Here is a 23,782-nt window from a genome sequence, read left to right as displayed (position 1 = left end):
AAAGTTTTCTAATACAATTACCCTTTATTTTAGTTACTTCAAGAACTATACAGATATAGGCAAAAGAAGAAGTTACCTGTACACATCTCCCTACCTCATTTTTTTTCACCCCATAAGCAGTTTTTGAGTGTGGTCAGACTTTCAGTCCTTCTCCCACACCTCCATTATGCCCATGGCTTCTCCCCCAAAACACAGAGCATCTCCTCACTTCTGAGGCCAGCTTTCTACAGTCAATCTCTTGTCCCTTTTTCTAAGGCCAGTGAGAATCCCTCCCCACACTTCTTTTCTCATAACCTGCAGTCCTTTTCTTAGGTGATTAAAATCTCCTATTTAGTGACTTATAGATATGCTCTAGGAGTTGAGTCTTGAAAAGCTGAATAGCCCTGGAAAGAAGCCAACTTTTTGTCCAAAGGAACTTCCACATGAATAAAAGACCAGGACAGGTTAACAGCCCTCCATTGTCAGCAGTTGTGACCACCCTGTAGAATGCCAGTTCAATTTGCAATGAATGTGGAGGAATTAATGAATTCAACATGAAGGTAAAGAGACAACAGAAGAGAGTGAAGTTCAAAATTCAAAATGAACTTTGCAATCTGACACACGTAGAAAATGAACTCTGTATCAAACTGAATTCACAAGCATGCAAAGATTCCCCAAACTGTGACCATAAGCATAACTTAGAAAATGTTCAAAGGCTGCTGTTCTGCAACAATTCAAAGTCCTAAAGCAATGTTTGGTTGTAACCTTATCTGTCTAGATATTTATACATCCCTATAGTCTGCAAGTGACTTAATATTCTTGTTACTGTTGTATATACAATTGACAGCTATTGAAGAGGCTCTTTGGAAGGTCTGTATTTCAGGTGATCCCACAGCAAAAAAGTTAAATCCTCTTAAAAGTAAATTTATTGCAGTGTTAAAATGCTGGAAACTGTGGTGTTATAGCTTAGAGAAATAGCTTGAGGTGCTGTGAGGACAAAGAAAAGGTATCTAAGCTCCTCATTTCACTGGTTCCTTATTTATATTTTAAGAAAGCAGGAAGACAGCTAGTGAATTGTCTCAAGATCAAGGTTTTTCACTTCTGGGAAGAAAATAGAGACACATACAATTTACATTTAGAATGTTAATGGATGCCACAGCAAAAAACATGTTGTAAATAAGCTGCAAACATCCTGAACTCTTATTACTTATGGTTTTCCTGAAAAGTACCTTTCCATGAATGAGAAATGCTAGATAGGGTAGCCAACCTATTTAGATGTTGCCATGTTCCTCTGCGGTGGGCACCACAGGCAGAGAGAGAAAAAAATTATTTGGGTGGGCTGAGCACACACATGCTCTGCCCCCTTGTCCCCCCCCCCTCCCCCCCCAGCAGGTAAGTCTGTGGAGGAAAAGGTGTTGGGGAGGAGAAAGGACTGTGGAGGGGCTGCAGATCAAGGCCCCAGTGGTGAGGGAGGGAGTAGGGCACAGGCAGCAGCCAGGACTAGGGTGAATGGGGCCCCACCCAGGCTGGGTGGTGGGGAAATCAGAGCCCAGGTGGCTCGTCCAGAGGCATGGGGGGCTCCCACCACTGTGCACATCCCAGCTGAGGCCCAGAAGACATATGTCCCCCTGATCTGTGCACAGGGCAGAGGTGCTTTGCTTCCTGCTGTGACTGCCTCCAGAGCCACGCGATGCCACGTGCGTCCTGGTGCCCTGCGGTTAGGGGGTGCAGTGCAGGTCAGTGGTGGCAAGCATATGGCATTGTGCAGTTCCCAGGACAGCTTCCGTGGGATGCAGAGCCCAGAACGCAGTGGCAGCTGCCTCTGCCCTATGCACAGATTGTGGGGGGGAACATACCCCCTGGGCCTCCCCTGGGGTACACACAGTGGCAGGAGCCCCCCCTCCCCCCAAATGAGTCACCCAGACTCCGATTGTCCTACCACACAGCCTGGCTGGGGCTCCATTCACCCCAGCCCCTGCCTATGCCCCTCCCCACCCCTGCTGCAGCCACTCAGAGCCCATGGCCAGGCTGCCTTGTGGCCCTACCCCATGTTTGGGGGACTGAGCCCCATTAGCCCTGGCCTTTCACCTCCTATGCTGGGCACAGAATGAGAAAAATAAGAAAAGTATATTCATATATTCAGGCATTTGATCAAACAGAGGATAATATTTTCCTACTCTATTTTCAAAGGAAAACAATCCTTGCTAAGAATGCAGATCTATTTTACATCAAGAGCTTTTATATTTATACCACATTTTAAATGTCGCTCGCTACATAGCAAAATACCTTCTGTGACTATGTTATTCCCCAAATAACTTCCCGAAGTTCCCGAAGAACGGTACACAGTAGCATAGCAACAGGGGAGAGGGAGGGGGTCCCAGAAGCCAGCCTGTAGGGGAGCATCTCCCATGTTTTGTGTGTGATCCACCCGCCCACCTGGTGGGTTGTGGGTGTCTTTAGCTGTTTCAGCCGGAAATTCCAGCTGCCACCACTCCCCCCATGGCTAGTGTGCCGTGCTATTAATTCCCCCACGAAAGTGCTGTGGAGCAGGAGGTGGGGCCCCACACAGGCCGATTTGCCTCGGGCCCTGCACCCTGCTCAGATCATCCCTGGGGGTCGCAAATGCAAGCATCATCCTTGGATGATGGTGTCGCTGTGGAAGTGGTCTTTCTAGACGTTAAGAAGGCCTCTGACACTGTCTCTCACCCCACCCTCATCAATAAATTAAGCGACTGTGGCATTGATGCCTACACAGTTGGATAGGTAAAAAATTGACTGACGGGGCGTACCTAGAGAGTAGTGGTGGACGAGTTGTACTCAACCTGGCGAGATGTGAGCAGTGTGGTACCTCAGGGCTCAGTCCTTGGGTCCGCACTGTTTAACATCTTCATCAGCAACTTGGACAAGGGGGTGGAAAGCATGGTGTCCAAGTTTGCCAATGACACTAAGATATGGGGCAAGGTGGACACATTTGAAGGGAAAGAGAGGCAGCAAACAGATTTAGACAGACTACAAAAGTGGGCAGATGAGAATAGGATGGGGTTCAACATAGACAAATGCAGGGTGCTGCACCTCGGGAGAAGGAATCCACAGCATACACAAGCTGGGGAGTTTCCTTCTTGAAAGCACAAGGGCAAAACGGGATCTCAGAGTCATTACTGACTCCAAAAAAGAACATGAGCTGCCAATGCCAGACCGCTGCCAGCAAAGCCAGCCATACCTGGGCGCTGCACTTCAAGAGGGATGTGGCCAGCCCAGAGAGGGTTCAGAGGAGGGCCACCCACTTGGTGAGAGGGCAGCAGGACAGGCCCTATAAGGAGAGACTGAGGGACCTGAACCTGTTCAGCCTCAGCAAGAGGAGGCTGAGTGGGGACCTGGTAGCTACCTACAAACTGATCAGAGATCAACAGCAAATAGGTAGAGCCCTTTTCTCCCCAGCACCACCTGGGGTGATGAGGAACAATGGTAATAAGCTGATGGAGAATAGGTTTATGTTAGAGATCAGAAGGCAATTTTTTACAGTTAGGATGGCCAAAATCTGGAACCAATTTCCCAAGGAAGTGGCCCTCACCCCTACCTTGGGCAAATTCAAGAGAAGGTTGGATAATCACCTGTCTGGGGTTTTGTAAACCCAACATTCATTCCTGCCTGTGGCAGGGGGTCAGGCTAGATGATCTGTTCAGGTCCCTCCTGACCCTCGCTGCAACGATACATTGGCCTCTGGCCACCAGTGACCCACGATACGGCACTGACGGTACAAGTGTAAATGGCACTCCTCCACAGCAAGCGTGATATGGTAATTTCAACGACATAATGAGTCAGAAAGTTTTAGAATTTCAAAAACTGAATGACATGCATCTTTATAAAACAGTGTAACTGTAACATTATTTTTCCTTTTTTTTTTCCTCATGCAAATCTCTAGCCTGAGATTAAATGAAACACATGAAATGTCAGGATGGGCAATTTCATTATTTCAAAGCCAAATGCATTAAAAACTACTTCTATATCAGGACACTAGCTCCAGTCTTAATTGTGGTGTATCTATTGCCAATTCATAACATGGATCCAATCCTCAAGTCTTTGCTCAAATCTATATACTAATAGTGTTGCCCAAGTAGTAACCAAGTAACAGTTTGAAACTTTGGCTTCAAATAAAAGTAGGAAATGAAATAAAGAAAGAGGGAAATATGTTTTATTTGAAAGGATATTATTTTAATGAAAACTGGATAACTCAAGATCTACTTCAACTACAAACCTAATCAAATGGGGCAAAGAATTAAACTGAAACTCAAGGAAAAATATACTGGTATAAAGAGAAAAGGACTGCATCAGAACCTTGGTGTTCAGAGACCATTATGATTGTGCTGCTGCCTGAGACAAGGATGAGTATAACTGAAGCAGCAAAGATAAAAATCTCATTATAGCAGTTGCTTTAAATTAAAATGAAATATAAACTTGTTTAAAGATTACCAAAAAAAGATCAGACTAGAAACACTAACTCTGAAAGCACATTCCAAATATCTGAAAAAAAACCCCAATACTGAATTATTTCAATAGTGTTTGATTAATTTTATCAACTCATTTTACAAGAAACACTGACTAACCATATTTATCTTCTGTAAGTAGTAAAATGTCAAAAACACACAAGACATTAAAAAACCCATTAGATATATGTCTTTGTCATAGCTAAAGATAAAAATCTGAAAAGATATAAACTGAACTTTTTATATTACTCATTTCAAATCTAAATGTTTTAAACCTAACTAAAATCCTCTAAATGGTAGGAGGGAAAATAAAGCACTGAGGGAGTCCTATCATCCATTATTGCTAAGACCCAGTAAATACTTGTACTGAAATTGTAGAACTTAGTTGAGAAAGAACTTTCTTCAAAGTCACTCCATTTATGTAATAAAAAACAAAGTATGTGGCAAATCAAACAAATTCCACCATCACCCAACACTGGAGCAAAAGCAGAATATTTACAAATAAATTATTAAGCCAATGATGCAGTGCTTTGGCTTATATTCCTGTATAGTCAGTGTAGATCCAATAGTCTATCCATGTGAAGTGGCTTGTCGGATCAGGGCCAACGATTTTGATTTTGATTTTGGAGAGGGGCTCTTTGCAAGTATTAAAAAACCATTAGAATCATTCTAAAGGAAAGAAAATTATATCACAGGAGGCCCAGTTTCATCTACATACTATACATTCTATGAGATAAACAAAAAAGGCCAAATTCTGCTTTCTGCAGGTGCATCTACACGAGACATTTACTGTGCAGTAGATTAATCAGCTGTGCAGTCAACATCTCGGTGTGTACACATGCACCCTTATTAGGCTGCAGTAAAATAATTTATTCCATAGAAGAACAGTACCTGTAAATAAATACAAGTACTATCCTGCTGTGCAGTAAAAAACTCCACAGCAGCATGTGGACACTACAGGGGCTGGCTGGGGCACAAGGGTGCTTCAGTGTGGGGGCTGCCTGCCACCTAGCCCACACTGAAACACCCACATGTCCCAGCCAGCCCCTCTGCAGCACATTAAGCTGTGGGGAGCAGCCCCGGGCTGGAAGGCTGATGCCCTCCCCCAAACTGCTCCCTGCAGGCCCTCCTGCTAGCTGGGGCTGCAACGTGCTGCAATCCCAGGCACATGTGTAGACACACACCCGACAGAAATAAGCTCCAGAGTTTATTACTGGGTAGTAATAAACATGTGTAGATGTGCCCAGTTACTCCACCACGGATCCACAACAATGCCACTGAGTTTGCAGGACTGCTATGGACTTACACCATAAAAAAAGCAGAACCTGAACCAAAATGCAGAGTTATTTTAACAGTTTCTTCTTGAAATGACATGCACCCATGATTTAATCTTTCAAAATGTCATGATTCTCTCTCAATTGTTTCCATCTATAATAGGAGACCGCGTCCTAAACACAAGGTCTCGTTGACTATTTCAAAGATGCAGACTAAATTACCAAGCAACTTTCATTTTAAGCCAATGAATAAATAAATACACTGTTTATTTTACCCCAAGATTCCAACTATTGAGGCGAGCTTCAAGGTCACTCTCATCCAAAGAAATGTTTTTTTTGTGATGATCTTCCTGGAATATGAAAATGTCAAAGGAAATATTAGAAGAGCAGACATAGAGATACAATGCAAAAAAGCTTTTAGTTAGACTTTGAGTATGCCTCGCTGCAGTCACTGCTTCTCAGCAGCATAAATTCTGTGCTAAGCCTCATGCTGTTAGGGCTAGACTGCTACTGGTATCCAAGCTATCTAATTTAAAACTAGTATACATATATACACTATATTGCAGCCACGTTGGGGATTTAATGTGTGCATATGCTTTGTTCTCCTGTATGATCCCCTCAAAAGAAAAAAAATAAGGCACCCCATGAAAATTCTTCCCCCTCCCCAAAAGGAACCTACTAATCTGGAACTGGCTACTGTTCCTCTTGGCTTCAGTTCAATTAACAGCAACATGTAGCTGTTGCTAGGCAATTTGTCTCTAACGTTGTTCCTTCTTCCTACCCTCCATCCCTCTTCTCCGCACCACTTGAAGGCTCCATAGCTTAACAAACAACAAAGAAAAATGTACTACAGAGCTGGAAAGATCATCACCAGGTTGGTTTCCAGAGTAGTGACCTCCTTCACAGAAAGCAAATTTACAAGGGAGATCAAAATATTCCTTTCTCCAAGGAACACTCCTTCTGAAATCAGGCTACATATAGCAGTACCACAGAACAGATCCGGGTGAGAACTGCTCCAAAAAAAAAATCAAGCAGCACCCTGATCAGCCAAAGTAACACAAGTCTAAAGAGAAAAGTGAACTGGAGTGAGGAAAGAGTATTAATAGAAATAAAGCCACCAGAACCAGAGACAAGAGGAGCAATAAATCAGCTCCAGGCTAGAGTTCCCCCTTTCAGCAACTCAGTCTTCAAAACTGAGTAATGACTGGAGATAGGGCTCTCAGTGTCTTCCACAATAGGTTGGTCTGTAATATATAACAGTACAGTAATAGCTAATAATTTTATTTAACATATCAAATGGATATTTAAAACATATTCCAGACTTTTCTATTTCAGTCCCCCTACAATAAGTTCATTGTAGTACAAGGTAATTAGGAAAACAATGCATGGCAGCATGAATTATTTCATTTCATCAAGCTTTGTTAACAAGGAGTTTGTGTGTTGACGTGCAAGTCATTTTGGTTTCTATTTGCACTCATGTATACACCAAGACAAACACTCAAAGTGAGCTTTGATTTCAGGGAACCAACACCGTTGAAGCAATTCTTCACTTTTAACTAAACTGTACACTCTTCTTGCTGGACCTGGATTCTGCCATCTATCAAAGACAGAACAACAACATGCTACTGTATTTACTTGGATAGAAGATGAGATTTTCACCCCCAACTAGCATGGGGGGAAAAAAGCCCCTTGTCTTATAATTGTAATCTGACCAAATGCATTGTCTATCATTAAACTGCTGCCGAAAGCAGAATGGTTCCACAATGGAAACCACCCATACAGTTGATTAACGCAGCCAACACCATGCATAACTATAAAACATATGGCCCACATTGGGCAAACATGCTGCTGGGAACCTACCACAAGGATAAGTCAGTGAAGCCCATCTGAATAAGACATATGGTAGTGAATTACGCACAGTCCCACTCACCACCGACTCTTTTTCAAGTCATGAAGAGCCGTAACACTGCATACCCAGAATCCATTTATTGCCCCTTTCCACAGCTTTGTGCACATGACTAGCGTGGCCCTGCCCTCCATGAGGTGAAGCCAAACCAGGTTGTCCTATGGCTTATCTGCATAGGCATTTTTGGATTATGCCAGGACTTGTGATGAGAACACCCAGTCCCAGGCATGAGTGGGGACTAATTAGCACATGGATCCTTTTGGGGTTTTCTGGAGTACACATGCATATACTGAGCAGTGCTGAGCTGCACAGTCACCATGGCTTGAAAATCCATTGTTGATTCTGGTAAGGCCCAGCTAATGAACTGTATGGCAAACCATGAGCTTTCTGGTTCTGGACTAACATCATGCATAGCTTGTGCTACATGTAAGTAGGTGTCCAAATGATGTTCAACAGTGTGTATGGAGTACCTGTGCTAACACAGCAGTTTCAAAAGAAGGTAACATGCATCAGTCCTCAACAAACTAAATGCATGGGTACAATATACAAATTGCTATAGCCATGCTTAATTTCAGGGTCATTGTCTTCAGATTTGCTCCTCACTAACTTGTACTCAAGGAGAGCAGAGTCTGACGCTAAGGGGAAGGGGCTACTAAGGGAAAAAGATGGGGAGGAACACTGAGCAGCAAGTGACCCCCAGATTTTTTTCCCCTGCTGTAGCTGTGGGAAGGGAACAAATTCAAGGCAAACCTCCAATAATTAGATTCTATACTTGGAAAATTATAACTAAATTATAAATTTTCCATATATAGAATCTAATTGTCGGGAGAGTCATCTTACAGTTAGGGGAATCTTCTATTGAGTAAATATGGTATTTGTTCTCAGCAATCAAATATCCAACTGTTCGGCAAAGTAAAAAAAGGAGTATTTTATTTAAAAGCTTTTCTATAGGCCTCATCACAAAAATATCTGAGACAAGGACCTGAATCACCATGAGGTGCAGGGCTGCATCCATCATCGCACAAGAAATCTGTAGCACAGCCAACAACAGAACCCAGATCTCCTAGAGTTCCAATTCAGGGTCTGCAATGCAGTATCTTTTCTTTATAACGTGGTACATAATAAATAATTATTTTGCTTAAAACGCAGCTGATAACTATGGTAATAAGAATTTTTTTAGTCCAAAGCATAATAAATTGAAAAACATCAGCTACATTTTTAACATTATACTAACTACGGCCTAGAAATCTCATTCACAAATGAAAATGCATTGACAACATATATATATTTCTCAACCAGAGACATTTTTTTTTTTTACTGCTTGTAATTGACATCTAATATCAAATCTGTTGGACTTTCAATGATTTCCCATGATGTCTGTTTAGTCTGCCTCACTCACTAATGCTAGTTGTGGACAGTTTCATACAGGATAAAACAGACGATCCAAAATTTACCCTTTCAAAGGTCAACTATTAATAAATGAAGCCAAAGTAAGTTTAAGCAGTTTCTTTAATCTATTATTGCAAAATACAAGATGATGTCAACAGCAGTTAATTGCCAAATTCTTTAGTGGGAAAAATACGGCAGACCAGCTTTGTTCCACCCCAGCAGAGGTCATCCATTAGGACAAGTGGGAGTATCTTGCATGAATTTTTTTCCACAACCGCAAGAGTAGACTGATGAGCTTCAGTCCTTCCCGCTGCCATTTTCTACATTCCTGCATCTAGGGATCATGACTCATGCAATTAACAATGACAATCTAAAAGGGCTACATAAAAATAATTCATTACAACAAGATCAAGCAATATAGCAAAAAGTAACAGTATCTTACAGGCATCTGAGTGGCATTGTTGTCTTCATCTGATTGGTGAGGTGGACTTGCAGAATGTGACCTTAATGCTAGTTTTCCATTGTATTTATATCTTTCCCTGTCAACAAAAAAACAGTAACAACCAAAATGTAAGGAATTTATTTATAGCAATTTAGGGCACATGGTGGATCTTGATCTTAAAATATTTTTCAAGACATAGATATATGATTTTCAAGTTAATAATTCATGTTTGACCTGCTTAAGACAGGAAAACTTTCTTCAGGCTTCTAAATTTGGACCTTTTAAAAACAGGGAAAAGAATAATGAACTTACATACTCATAAGTCTTAATTTTTTACTCATTATCTGCTCCTGCTTGTTATACACACAGACGTGCGCACACACATGTGCATGTGTGTGTATTACTATAACACAACATCTGTGGCAGTTCAGTTATGATCTTATTCTGAATAATTGCATATATTTTAATCAATTCATTGTCTAAAGAAGATATTTCTCTCAATATTAGTATGCTTTATTTTGGTATATTCTGAAAATATAATCTTTGAATATGAAAAGATTTTGCTGCCTGGGTAGTGTTTTAACAATGGAAGATGGTCTAATATTGGGGGAAAAAAACAGTGTTCTCTGTAACCTGTGCAGCATGCATGGCTGCACAGGCATGTCTAGCAGAGCAGCATGTGTGGCCACGCACACCACACAGCTGAGAGGGAATACTGGAAAAAACCCTAATTTTTTTCTTATTTATTATTATTTAAAAGATTTTTAGACTTCTAAAAAATTGTCACACACACACACACACACACACACACACAACTTTCCATAGACTTTGCTACCAACTCCCTTAGGTGTTTTTTAAAAATCCACTTTTAGGCTGATATTGTTACATTCTTGAAGGTATCTATCACGTTCTTGGCTCTGGGTTCTCTATGCATCAAACAAAGTCAAAACATTGGCACAATTCCCTAAATTTAACAGGAAACTACAAAGAGCCTCCAAATTACTACAGATTACTAAACCATATATGCCACTGAAATATTCAGAAATAGAACATCTATATTATGAAGAAACTTATAATACTGGTGAGATTCACTGTTTTCCACCAATATCAGCAGTAGAGAGGGTTTTCTGGCAGTTATCTTCCTTTTCTAGAGCTGAATGCAGAGCTAAGGGAGGAAAGAGACTTGGAGAGGGGACAGAAAAGATCTAGCTTTGGGGAACTAGGCAGAAGAATCTGAACAAAGCAACCTTTCAGGGACTAGCAAGCAGCCCAATTTTTTGAAGTCTCTCAATTCTTGTGTCAGAAAATATCTGTTGGGCTTACTGGGAAAGCTTCCCATCTCCCTTTAGGCTGGAGAATAGCAACCTAATATTGCCATCCCTACTATATAAAATCTTACTTCTGTTGTTTTGCTTGTAAGAAATAGGAGGAGCAGAACTGGAATTTACTTACGAGCTGCCACCACAGTTCAGTGGATATAAGAACAGAGTGGATTTACAAGCATACAGGAAAACTTAATCATATATATATATATATATATATATATATATATACACACACACATACACACACACACACACACACACACTTATATGTACATTTATATTTGATTAAGTTTCCCTGTATGCTTATAAATCCACTCTGTTCTTATATCCACTGAACTGTGGTGGCAGCTCGTAAGTAAATTCCAGTTCTGCTCCTCCTATTTCTTACAAGCAAAACAACAGAAGTAAGATTTTAGAAGAACTCTAAACTGAGTAAAGGAGCTGACCTCGGAAAAAGTTTTCGGACAGGCATTCTAAAAGTTAGAGGACAGAGCATGGCAAGAAGAAAAAGGGACAAATGTTGCTGGCTACACTACAGAAGAGAGAAGTGGGGAAAGTGCTAAAAAGAAAGCAGGTTAGAGGGGCAAGTTAGGAGAGTATGAGATAAGAACTTGAAGGCAAAGCAACAGGACAAATCAGCAATTCAAAAGGCTAGAACGGAGAGTAACATGGTCTAAGGCTTCGACTCTAAGCAACGAGGAAGCAATGTGTTACTGGACAATAAGCTGGGTATCAGCCAGCAATTTGCCCTTGTTGCCAAGAAGGGTAACAGCATACTGGGCTGCATTAGTAGAAGCGTTGCCAGCAGATCTAGGGAAGTGATTATTCCACTCTGTTCTGCACCGGTGAGGCCGCATCTGGAGTCCTGTGTCCAGTTTGGGGTTTATTTATGGAGAAGAGAAGACAGAGAGGGGATTTGATAGAAACCTTCAACTCCCTGCAAGGGGCTGCAAAGAGGATGGAGCTGGACTGCTCTCAGTGGTGACAGATGACAGAACAAGGAGCAATGGGCTCTAATAGCAGCAAGGAAAGTTTAGGTTGGATATTAGGAAAAACTCTCTCACTAGGAGCGTGGTGAAGCACTGGAACAAGTTACCCAGAGAGGTGATGGATTCTCCATCCTTGGAGGTTTTTAAAGTCTGGCTTGACAAAGCCTTGGCAGGAATAATCTAGTTGGGCTAGTCCTGCTTTGAGCAGGGAGTTGGACTAGATGTGACCTCCTGAGGTCCCTTCCAGCTCTACATTTTCTGTGATTCCATGTTTTGGAACTTTCATTTCTTCAGCTCCATTTTATGGACTTGACCTTTGCAGAGAAAAAGGCTGAAAAAGGGCAAGACTGCAGTAATTAAGACCGAAGATGACTAGAGCATAAATAAATACTTTGACGATCAAAAAAGAAAGAAGAGTGGATTTTTTTGTTACTAGAATGAAAAGCAACAAGTTTTGGTCACAACACACGTAAAAAAGAAACAGAGACAGCTGAATATAAACCCCAGGTTATGAATCTGCTTCACAAGCAAGGTAGCAAGAGTCTCAATTACAATGCTGAATGGAGGTATACAAAAAGGATTTTAGAGAAGACATTATAAACCTCAGTTTTTTCCAGACTTGAGTCAAGTGGTGATGGCAAGATATCTGTCAGTGAACACTACAGTGCCAAATCCATTCATATTAAGTTAAAATATATCGCCTTTGCCAATTTACCTTCCTACAAATATGCACATTCTATTAAAGTCAAGTCAGTCTGTTAAAATATCTTACATTCTTTCCACCCAGCAGAAAATTAAACAGTGAGTTAAGCCAAGAGATGTTGAGATGAATTAGGTGTTTATAAGGAACAAGACAACTGCTGGATGTACAATATAAACTAGCCATTTCTATGAAAACTGAAACACAAACCAAAGTTTTCATGAAGAAAATTGCCCCAGCTTTCATCTAAGCACTGTGCAACATGAAACGTCCCAACCAGAACATACCTTTCTGAAATCAATGAAGTATGAAGTATAAAGATAAACACTAACAAGTGCAATGCAGCAAAGTGTTTAGATTTCTAAAAAGCTAAAAAAAATTCTTGTGGGTGATACCTTTTATTGAACCAACTGTATAGTTGATATACATAGGCAAGCTTTTGGCTGTGACAATACCCTTCCTCCAGCCTCATATATTGCAGGAAGACAGATTATTATCTACATGTAAATCTGCACTTTACTTCAATACAAGCTGTTTCTTTGAACAATTTGCAGGTTATATGATGGCCAGATAAAACTCCAACTTTTTTAAAATCAGAAGAAGTCAAGCTTCATACATTACAGGATTCAGCATCACCAAAACATTTTAAACCTAACCACAAAAACTTATTCCAGTATTTTAAAATTGGAGCAGCGTGCTGAGACGAGTTTTGGCCACCTCTCTCCTGCTCCTAAATTGATTTTTTTTTTTTTTTAAAGGAAGCTTCATAAAAGCCTCTAGGTGAGACTGTGGCCCAGCTTTAAATAACCACAGAGGAAACATGAGGGAGTAATCTCTCTCCAGCTATTCCCTTTTGCAGCTTTCTCTAATCATCATTCTGGAACTGGAGGACAACAGATAACATGAAACTGCAACTTTCCCCTTCCAACGCAGGTGATGGAGAGTATATAGTACAGGGCTGGGCAAAATCTGGCAGGTGAAGGGTCTTTGTCCGGTCCATGATGGGTCCCTCGGTCCTGCCTGGCCTGAGTGCCATCCAGCCTGTGGTGTGTTCTGCCACCTCACGGGCATGCAGTGGGGCTTGGGTGGCCCCACAGCTGGACTGCCTTTCTAGGCAGCCCAGATGACAATGCTCCTTTTGGCTGCTGCCACAAGATCCCCAGTCCCAACCCCATGTGCCAGTGGGGACCTGCGGGCACAGCCTGGACCCTGGCCTGCCCAGTACCTGTTCTGCACTGCCCACCCACTGCCGGCATGGGGCAGGCCGGTGCGGGCTGTGCATGCGGGTTCCAGCTGGGCTGGGGTCAGGGCTGGGGCCGTGCAATGTTGGCGGTAGCAGGGAGGCACCCCAGGCATGCAAGCTCCAGGCTAGGGGGAGGTGCTGACCAGCTCAGGGGGGCACACCCGTTGGCTTGCTTGCACATGTGTGGCCTCCCCTGGACCAGTTCCTTTGCAGCCTCCCTTCTCCCCAGTATGGCAAAGCTGTGCTAATCTCAGGGCTTGGAGTCAGAGGCCCTAGGAGCTCACATATACTGCACCCTCAGCCCAGGTCCTGCAGCCACTGCCACAGGGGCCCATTGGCTTCTATAGCAATGGCAGGTCTGGGCCTAGGCATCCCCAGTGACTAGGGGAAGGCAGAGCAGAGGCTCCAATAACCAGGACCACAGGTTCTACAAGCCGCTGCCAGCAGCAGCTACAGCCCTGGGGCTCAGCAGGCCCATCTGCTCTACCCTGCATGCAATGAGGACTGTCACTCTGAGGCACATTCATGTGCCTCTGTGTACCATGCACACCCCACCATACCCACACATCCTCCCCATACCCAATCACCCCTTGTAAACACCACACCTACCCCAGAGCCCTCCCTACATGGCACCACATCCAGCACCCCAACCACACGCCACACCCAATGTCCAACAGTAAGAATTTATTTTGAGGTATTTTGTGTTTGCCTCTATATACACTATGCAAACATGTAATAAGGACAAAACTAGTTTTTAAATAAAATATGCTATAATAGATGTTTTATTTTCAGTATGATTTTTTTTCCTGTTCCAAGCTGGCAAACCCCTCTTCCCAAAAGGAGTACTTCCAGAAGCAAGGGGAGGGACTTCTAGTGGCAGAAATCAGGGGTTAGGGGTAGGACTTCTGTTCCCAAGATGGCACCAGGGGGCAGGACACCTGTCAAGGAGCAGGGCTACTCCTGTGGCCCTCAACAGCTCACCAAAACTCATTAAGGGGCCCTCCAACCAAAATAATTGCCTGCCCCGATCTAGAACCTTCATTCCAACCGATGACCTGCAGTTATCGGGCAACACAGTGAGCTGGCATGGGAGAAGGAAGTAATTAGCTACTCATAAAAGAGATTAGCAGGTGATTTCTCACTAGGGGCAGTGTGGGGAAAGCCTGTGTGTTCCTTCTATTTTGGTACTGCTACACACTGGCCCTTGCATAGAGCCATTTCCTAAAACATAATCTAAATGTCTAACACAGAATAAATGTTATTTATTTGTTTCAAAGGATCAAATGTCTAAAGTCTAACTATACAATATTAGTCAAAATATAGTTCCTTAATTTCCAAAACAAAGATGTGCCTTATCAGTGTGCATTCCTACTCTAGTAACTTCCCTTCCCCTCCTCTTAAAAAAAGGAAAAAGATCCATCAATTGGTATTTATTTCACCAAAAGGTAAATCCAACTTCTTACAAACAAATTTCAGTTTCCATATGCAAAATATGTACAGGACAAAACAAAACCCCCCCCCCACAATATTCAGCAAGCTAATAATTATTCCTTTATTCTGTTTTAAAAGAGATACAAGGATTGTTACTTAAACATGTGCTTTGGGTGCTATCACAGACAGTGCATAAAAGCTTTATTTAATAAAGTCCCAAGAAAGTGCTACAGTTTAGCGTAACAAAATAAATCATTTACAGTAGGACAACATTTTCATCAAAATAAAATGTACTGCACATTAAAAAATAGTCTCAAGTACAAAGAAAAAATGTACCACACACAATGAAACAAGATCACCATCTGCTGGCCATTCCAATAACTTGCACGGGCACTGTGAACACAAAAAAACTACATCATTTTAATACTTTTTTTACTGGGCGCTAATAATGCATTCATAATTTTTAAAACAAAGGATGACACGATGCCTACCCTGAACAGAAAATACTTTAATATATATATTAAATAAGCTATTCCTATGAAGCACTCTCTTTCAAGCTGAAACATCTCCATTTTGTTGTTTAAAGCTGTGAAATGTAAGTTGTCTAGAAATCCAACACACAATTTGTAAATGCCAACCATAAAAGAAATCCATATTTTCTTCTCCTATTTTTAATCTTCAAAAAAACAAAATGCAGAAAAAGGAAGTTGTTCCCCTGCTAGGGTAGATATTCTCAATGCATGGCTATTCACTTTTAAGGGCATGTTTACACCAGAAAACAACAGTTAATAGCACTTTTTTCAGCTTAAAAATGATGACATTGCCATATCACTGGAATACAGAAACATTTTGCTGTGTTTTGCACTAAGAATGTATGAGATCAGCAAAGGTCATGTCTCCAGAAAACATGTTGTCCTGCGGGTACTAGCTCAGGGATGACAGCTGCTAACATTTCTATACTGCTGAATCCCATCCATGCCAAAATTCTGATGATCGGCAGAAGGCTTGTGTCATCCAGAGAGATGGTTTTATTTAGAAGACAGAAATACTTGGCCTTGCTGGTTTGCATCAAACACACACAAAGATACAAGCAAACCTGCAACACTGCAAGACAACTTGGGTCACTGTTCACACTGTTATGGACCAGGCCTTGGAAGTGCAGACCTTGTGCTTCGGATAGCCCCCTTGATACTAACTGTTGTCCTCCACAGAGCTGCTTTATCTTCCTAAACAACGGGTATTTAAAACAAATTCTATGCCGCAAGCTGGCTTTGTAGAAAGATGCCAGTTTGTAGTCTCATAGACGTTATCATCATTTTTATGAGATTTGCTAGGTTTAGAAGTGAAGATGATGTTTAACTGTCAGGAGCAAATACAGCCTTAAGTCTGAAAATCTACCTGGGCTCCCCTCTGGCTCATGCACTTTCACTTATAAAAGGAATTGCTGCATACAGCAGAAAGAGCTAAGTGCAGAACAGGAAACAATATAGCTGCAATAATGCAGTATAACTGCAATAATGCGATAATGCAGGCAGATAGCCCTGCCTCTTCACACTACTAATTGCTTGGGTGCAGCAGACCTCTCTGTATGATACTGCCTTGCTCTGCAAAGACACTAATTTGAAGGCCAAATGCTGTCCTAAATCACAACCAGGCAACCTTTTTGTCAAAGGACATCTTCAGTGTCATCTGTGCTGCCTTCATTGGCGTAACTAAACACATAATCTTAAGTAAATAAGGCTGCACATATGGCCTTGCAATTAGAATTTACTTAACAATTCTTTGTTGATGTGCTAGCCAGAAAAGCAACAATTTCACACCATCTAAGTTGTGCTGGTTCTGCAAGGACAACAATTATAAAATGCATGTTCTACCCTAAAGTCATCAGAAATGTTTCTGAAAACAAATCTAATGAGAAAAGAGGGTGACAATTTTATGATCACTTTATAGGCTAGCACTGAACTTTAGAGGGATTCTCAGGTATCAGATGTAACATCTCTTTTAGTAATGGCTGCTAATTACGATTTAAATAATGTCTTAGTTCTTAGTGGCAGCACAGGAGAAAACGCAGTAAAGCCTAGCCCCACAGTCTGCCTCATGCAGCCATCAGGATGTACATGAATCTTGGTTTAGATATGTGAAGTTATGAGGGATCAGGCTATGTGATATTCTCCTGCAAGCAAGTCAAAGGAGAAGAATCATTTAAAAAAAAAAAGGAAAAAAAAGAAAAGCACATACCAGGGAATAGGTCACATCATGACTCCAGACCCCACAAAAGCTAACAAGCAGAGTTGGGCACATGCAAAGGGTGAGGACTAAGCTGCATCTTCTGAAGCAATGTAATCCAGCCTCCATTCAATTTCTCTTCCAGTGTAAAATGGGGAGCACGAAGGACTTATGGCTATAGGAATGTGAAGAAGTCACCACGCAGGCTAGAATGTGAATTTAGAGTGCATTAGTTAACCTGCATATATACAAAGCTGAACACAAGGTAGCTTACACCTTAATGAAAGTGGTGTAAGTTCCCTTGCACATACAAAGGGATAAGAGCATGAACATGTGCAGTTACTACAGAGCAGTACATGCTTTAAATTCATACTTTGGCTCACCTGACTATATAAACTCTTCATGGCCCAATACTCTATGCTTCAGAGTGCCACTGTTTCAGCATAATACTTTCCAGATGCTGTTGTTAGAGTGTCACAACTACCAACTATTCCATAATTCAAGGCTGGGCAAAAACTAATTTAGCTGTATGTATTTTATGTTCATTCATTATTTAGATATTTCTTTTTGACAACTCCATGCCAAAATCCATGATCAAACCTAAAACATTACTTTGGTAGCGTTGGAATGCAAATGGCAGCTGTAAGTGTTCTATAATGTTTACCATTATCAAAGGTGAGAACAGGTTTATGCCAGTAACCAAAAGACTATCAAAGAGTTTAAATGTGATCAGATTTGGAAACTTGACAATGTCCACCAATCCTGAGATTACACTCTTAATTGATATGCCACCACTAATATTTTCAGAAGCAGGGTGGATAACAATCAACAATTTTTTTTAATAAATTAAAAAAAAATTTTTTTATTTAAATCGATTTTTTTTATCGTATCATATTTTTTGTTAAAGATGCTTTTTAAAAATAAACCTATAAGTTTTAAATTTAAGATACGTTAAAGCTCAAAAGATATCATCATGGAATAGGAATTATGCCTTCTAATTAAATACTATTTGAGACAATATATTCACATAACCTTTTTTAAAAAGTTTTATAAATAGGTTACAACAGGTCATGGACTATACTAGGGGCCTAACCTTATGGGGTTCCCAGAGGCTCCTCTACAGATTAGTAAAGAGTAAAGAAAACCACTCTACCTAATGGGACTCAGTGCTCAGTCTGGAAAATCCCATCAAGTCTATTTATGATGCTTAGTTTCAGTTCTCAAACTGTGGATTTGTGTCTCCAGAGATAACATCCTTGATAACAGCAGTGCAGAGATGAGAGAAAACAGACCTGATTACCTACCCATGAGCCCTATTGTCTCTCTGCAAATTGTGTACACAGAATCAAGCCCTTACCACTCTCTAAAAGGGCAAAGTTTCAAGAAGTTAAATGAATAGGGAATTGATGAGATGGAGTAGATCTGGGAAAGGAGGAGGAGTCTGGAGATAAATGCAGAGGGAGGGGCAGTAGAAACAAAAGAGAAACATCTGAGCAAAAATCTTGAGAAATACACTTCCGATTATAGCCTCTCCATTGATTTGAGAACCAGTGAGGGAATGGTATGGTAGAAAGGAAAACCTATCCTGGCAGCAGGCTTGCCAGCCTGTAAAAGAGACTCTGTTTGGGAATATTTTAATGAAGTTACTCTACCTGTTGATAAGACAGGCATGTGTGAAAAATACAAACAGTGCAACAAAAAATGCAAGGTCTGGTTGCCCAAATGAAACAACATCAGGAGAAGTGCTCCTTCTCAGGAAGAGGCTGCTTTGAAGACGATGAATAGAACATGTCTGAACATGCAAGATCTCCAGGTTAGTAAACTTTTTTATTTCATATTTCTTTCTTAAGAACTACCTGTCTTCCCTGTCTATATCTTTTAGGTGAACTTCTGGACTACATGAATTCTCATTAAAATGTTTGAGCAAAAACCTAGCTGTTACTTTATGGAACTGTCATATTCTTAATGCAGTTGTGATATAAAATAATGGCTGAAATAGGCAGCTTTTCCTTTTACTGGTTTCACTTCTAAAGTAGTACTGAATGCAATGAGTAATATTAAATGAGCAGTCCTTTAGTGACTGTATTGACTTCTTTTGTTCAGGAGGATCCATCCTCAACATACAAGACTCTGACTACCCATCTTCAACATGATCATCACTGTCTACAGCTTCAGAGTTATCTGCTAATGATACCAGTGTTCCAGTCAAATGTATGCCACATTGTATATCACCTGTAGCAAAAAGAAAAAGAAATCTCCATCATCCAGAAACAACCACAGGTAAGTTTGTAATAAGAAGCAGCAGATTACAGCAAGAGGTAATCAATGAAAAAATTGCTCGGTTTCATGAACACCACGTGCCCCTGGAGGCTGGGGGGCACGGCAAGCTCCCGCAGGTGGTGGTGGCGCTGTTGGCGGCAGGAGCATGGTGACAGTGAGCTCCCGCAGGCAGCCGCAGTACTATCAGCAGCAGCAGGGGGAAGAGGGGGGAGATGGCAAGTGCCAACCAGCAGCCAGTGATCACCCGTAGATGCTTCCAGCAGCTTCAGCAGTGGCCAACAGCAATCAGGTACCACCCACCAATGACGCTGGAGGTGTCGGCAGTGAGCGGGGGAGGTGGCGAGTGGCAACCGCCCACAGGCACCGCCGACAGTGTCAGCAGTGCTTTTTGCAGGTGGTACACCACCAATCTCGGGGGGTGCATGTGCACCCGCGTGTACCCCCTATGCGTTGCCAACGTTCAGTTTATTTATACAACAAAAACTCTCCTTTCCAGATGGTTGAGAACACACACTTCATTGACATGGTTCAGTCATTACGACTAGGATACAGTCCACCCAGAGCAGATATTAGCAATCAAATTGCTGGATAAAGTATATAAGAAAGAAAATGAACAGCGTGCAAAAAGTCTAGAAGGGAAAACTGTTAACCTGAGTCTTGAGGGGTGGAACAATGTCCACAAAGATCCAGTAATATGGGCTTGTGTGACAACAGAAGAAGGGACTACCCATCTTACAGAAACAATGGATACATCAGGAAATGCACACACAAAAGACTACTTACAAGAAGTAGCACTAAAATCTATAACAAATTGTGAAAAAATGTCTAGTAAGTAACTTTGTCAAAGACAATGCTTCAAATGTATCAAAGATGAGAAGAAATCTAGAAGAAAGTGAAGAAAGCCCTAAGCTAATAACATATGGCTGCAGTGCTCCTTTGATGCACCTCTTAGCCAAAGACTTCAGTGCTCCAGAAATGAAGGCTAATGTTGTTGAAATTGCAATTCCATAACAACCACTTTGCAGCAGCTGCTCTGAAGAAAGCAGGAGAAACCAAACTAACTCTCCCACAAGACATGCAATGAAACTCAGTAGTGGACTGTTTTGAGCAATGTATTGAGAAGTGGCCTAATCTGATGAGAGTTTGTGGACAGAATCATGGCAAAATAGATGGAACTGTCATAGCCAGAGTTCTCAACATCGAGTTAAAGAGAAATATAGAACGTATGCCAACTATCCTGAAGTCTATTTCTGCAGCCTTGAACAAAGTCCGGGGAAATTGCTGTTTTATTGCCAATCCTGCTGAAATTCAGAAGGAATTGAGTGAGACCTTGAAAAAAGAAATACGCAATGACAGAGTTAAATTAAGGCATTAAAAAACAATGAATCAAGCACTATTCTCCAGCTCACTTTCTTACCAATATTCTCAGTACTCAGTACCAGAGTCAATCCTGCTGAAGAAGAGTTGGCTATGACATGGGCATCCAGCAGTCATCCTTCCATAATATCAACTATAATAAATGTCAGGGTTAGGGATGAACCATTCAACAAATACATGTTTGCTGGTAAGGTTTTAAAGGAAGTCACACCAGTGAACTGGTGGAAATCACTTAAGCGCCTGGATCCATCAGAGACTAGTTAAGTGATAATCCAGTTTTTAACAGCAGTATCTGCAAGTGTAGAAAGAATATTTTCTTCCTTTGGACTAATTCTTTCTAAATTAAGAAATCTCTTGGGAACTGAAAACGCAGGAAAGCTTGTCTTTTTTTCCAGTTGATGAATAAACAGGCAGAGGAAGGTAAAGACTGAGTTTGCTGCATAACCCAGTATTTTAAGTTTCTCATGTTGACCTGGCTGAAACAATCTATTTAATTTTTCTTAGAAACACGTTTCACATTTATAACTAAAACAGTTAACAATTAAAAAATGCAGATGCTTGTTTTGTTAAAATAATTATACATGTTTATTGTTGAAGAAAAATATCCAAAATACATGAGCTCCCACTACATGCCCCATTCCAAATCTGAAACTTCATACGCTGCAGCCACAACTATAGGTCTGGCATGGGACACAGTGCACATGGTGGCAGCAGTGACTGCAGGCTAGAGCAGAGGCAGGCAGCCAAAGACTTGGAGCCACAGCAGTGGTGACAGGTGAAGCAGCCAAAGCTCCCATTCACCCTCTTGCTGCCGTCACCACGTCCACCAGGATTCTGTGGCAGGCCACACATCCTAGCCAGGCCCCCCAACTTTTAGTGGTCCGCCAGTAGCCCAGGAAGCCAGATAAAACATTTCCACAGGCTGTACATGTAACAGCCCTCACTTAAGTATAAAGAGCATGGCTGCTGAGTGAATCTGAACATTAAGTTACTGATATCTGGGTACCCAGAGAAAAATCATGGTTATTCAAGTTAATGGCAGAATTTCCAATGAAGCCAACAGGGTCAGGATTACATCCTCTAGCTTTAAGGATCCAAGTTTTAAAAAGTTGGCCTGTCTTTGCTGTCAGAGCCCAGCCACCTCTAAATTACAGCACAAACAGAAAATACCTGCTAGCAAGGCACAGAAAAGTATAGCATACCCTGATGCAGGATTAATGCATGTAAGAGATGCTTAACACAGAGACCTAAGAAAAAAGCTAAACAGAAGCTTAAGAAAAAACTTCAAAAAGACTCTGCATCTTTAATAATAAAAAATAATAAAAAGCACTAGGACACAAACAGCATAATCTAAAATATCATTAGAAATGCTTCACATACAAAAAGGTCTAAGTAAAGGAGGGTTTTATAAAGTGATCAAAAACACACTGAGGGGGAAAAAATCTTTCAAGATTAAAGAGGTTTTTCAAAGGACAAGTAGAACTGGTTGTAAAATTTATGAGGCAGCATTAAACTTCAGTTCCAAGTTGTTATAAATTATTCACCATAAAAAACACACAAGTGTGAAATATTATAAGCTTCTTATGCACTTTTTGTTTGTTTAGAGGGAGGTTTTATAGTTATTATTTTGTGCAAAACTGTTTGGAAGCCATAAAAATACATCAGTCGGCACTTCATTTATTACCCTTTACCCTTATATGGGTGCTTGGAGGAAAGGTTACAGATTTAGAAGAGATTGTTCTTCCACCATCTGCAGAGGTATGCAGGCCAGAAAAAAGCTTGCTTCCTAATATCCAATCCTTTCTCGTGTCCTTATGACGAGCTACTAGCAGAATGCACCGATTGGTTGGAATCAGACAGATCGTTCCATGGGCACTTCTGCTATGGCCCCAAACTTGCAACCCCTGGGCTGTCAACTGTGTGCCTTAGCACCCACTGCACTCCAGTCCTTTCCCTGCTTCCAAGAGGATTGATCTGAACCTGTGATGCTGGAGATAAAGTCCAACACACAGCACTAGGGGGTTTCTGCACTAGGAAAAAGGGAAGGTGCCTGCAGTAACCAATGACACAGGCTGCTTCTGAAGAGGAACAAGGCAGCATATACACAGGACGAACTGAGCATTTCTCCAAGCACAAAGGTGGGCTGCTTGATCAGTACTATTGACCAACTCAAACTAGCTTAAAAACCACTGGTAAACTTCTTCCCCCTCCTCTTCTTCCCCATTTTGCCCTCATGTATGTTACAAAGCCCTGTCAGCAGAGCTGTCAGCTGAGGTGTAAAAGATCAGTGATCACACATTGTCCCAGTAGCCCAGCTGACAAAGCCCCCAGTGCAGACAAGGCTCTGCCAGCTTTTGCTGGCAAAGCTTCTGTCATTCAGGGGCGCTAGGTCAGCTCTGGTGGCAGAAAACTTCTTTCTGTTGGCACCCAGGAACTTAAGGAAGCCAGTGAAAATACCATCAGCCCCCACAGAGTAGTTATAATCTTCTTCCAGGCCCCTACTTTCCCACCTGCCCCATGTTCATTACTGTTTATTAAATATAAAATACTTAAGTACAGAAAAAGATAATCTTCTTGCAATTTCTCAGTTGGTCTAATAAAAGGTATATATCAACTCTGAACCGAGAGTTCTAGATTTCTGCATTTCTTTAAGTACAGACACTCTTTTAAGAAATATATGCATCAACAAATCTAAAATCTGATTATATATGCTTACTTTCCAAAGTAAGTAGCTGCA

The 23,782-nt window shown here is 41.4% G+C and overlaps 1 protein-coding gene across 8 annotated transcripts in view; it reads right to left on the bottom strand.

Annotated features, from left to right (window-relative positions):
* Positions 1–23,782, bottom strand: part of CEP112 (centrosomal protein 112) — a 279,030-nt gene that overhangs the window by 240,975 nt on the left and 14,273 nt on the right. For 7 of the 8 annotated variants that reach the window (XM_090059025.1, XM_090059029.1, XM_090059032.1 and 4 more), the window contains exons 5-6: positions 9,475–9,571; positions 6,013–6,087 (exon numbers count right to left, since the gene is read on the bottom strand). In XM_090059025.1, the coding sequence (XP_089915151.1) occupies positions 6,013–6,087; positions 9,475–9,571 (172 nt within the window). The remainder of the gene's footprint in view (positions 1–6,012; positions 6,088–9,474; positions 9,572–23,782) is intronic. The other variant, XM_090059028.1, reaches the window with a different exon arrangement.

The sequence above is a fragment of the Crocodylus siamensis genome, chromosome 8 (assembly GCF_052110815.1).
Source record: "Crocodylus siamensis isolate JL-2025a chromosome 8, ASM5211081v1, whole genome shotgun sequence".
NCBI lineage: Eukaryota > Metazoa > Chordata > Crocodylia > Crocodylidae > Crocodylus > Crocodylus siamensis.
Note: the sequence above shows the minus strand (reverse complement) of the source record. Positions and strands in the feature narration are given on the sequence as shown.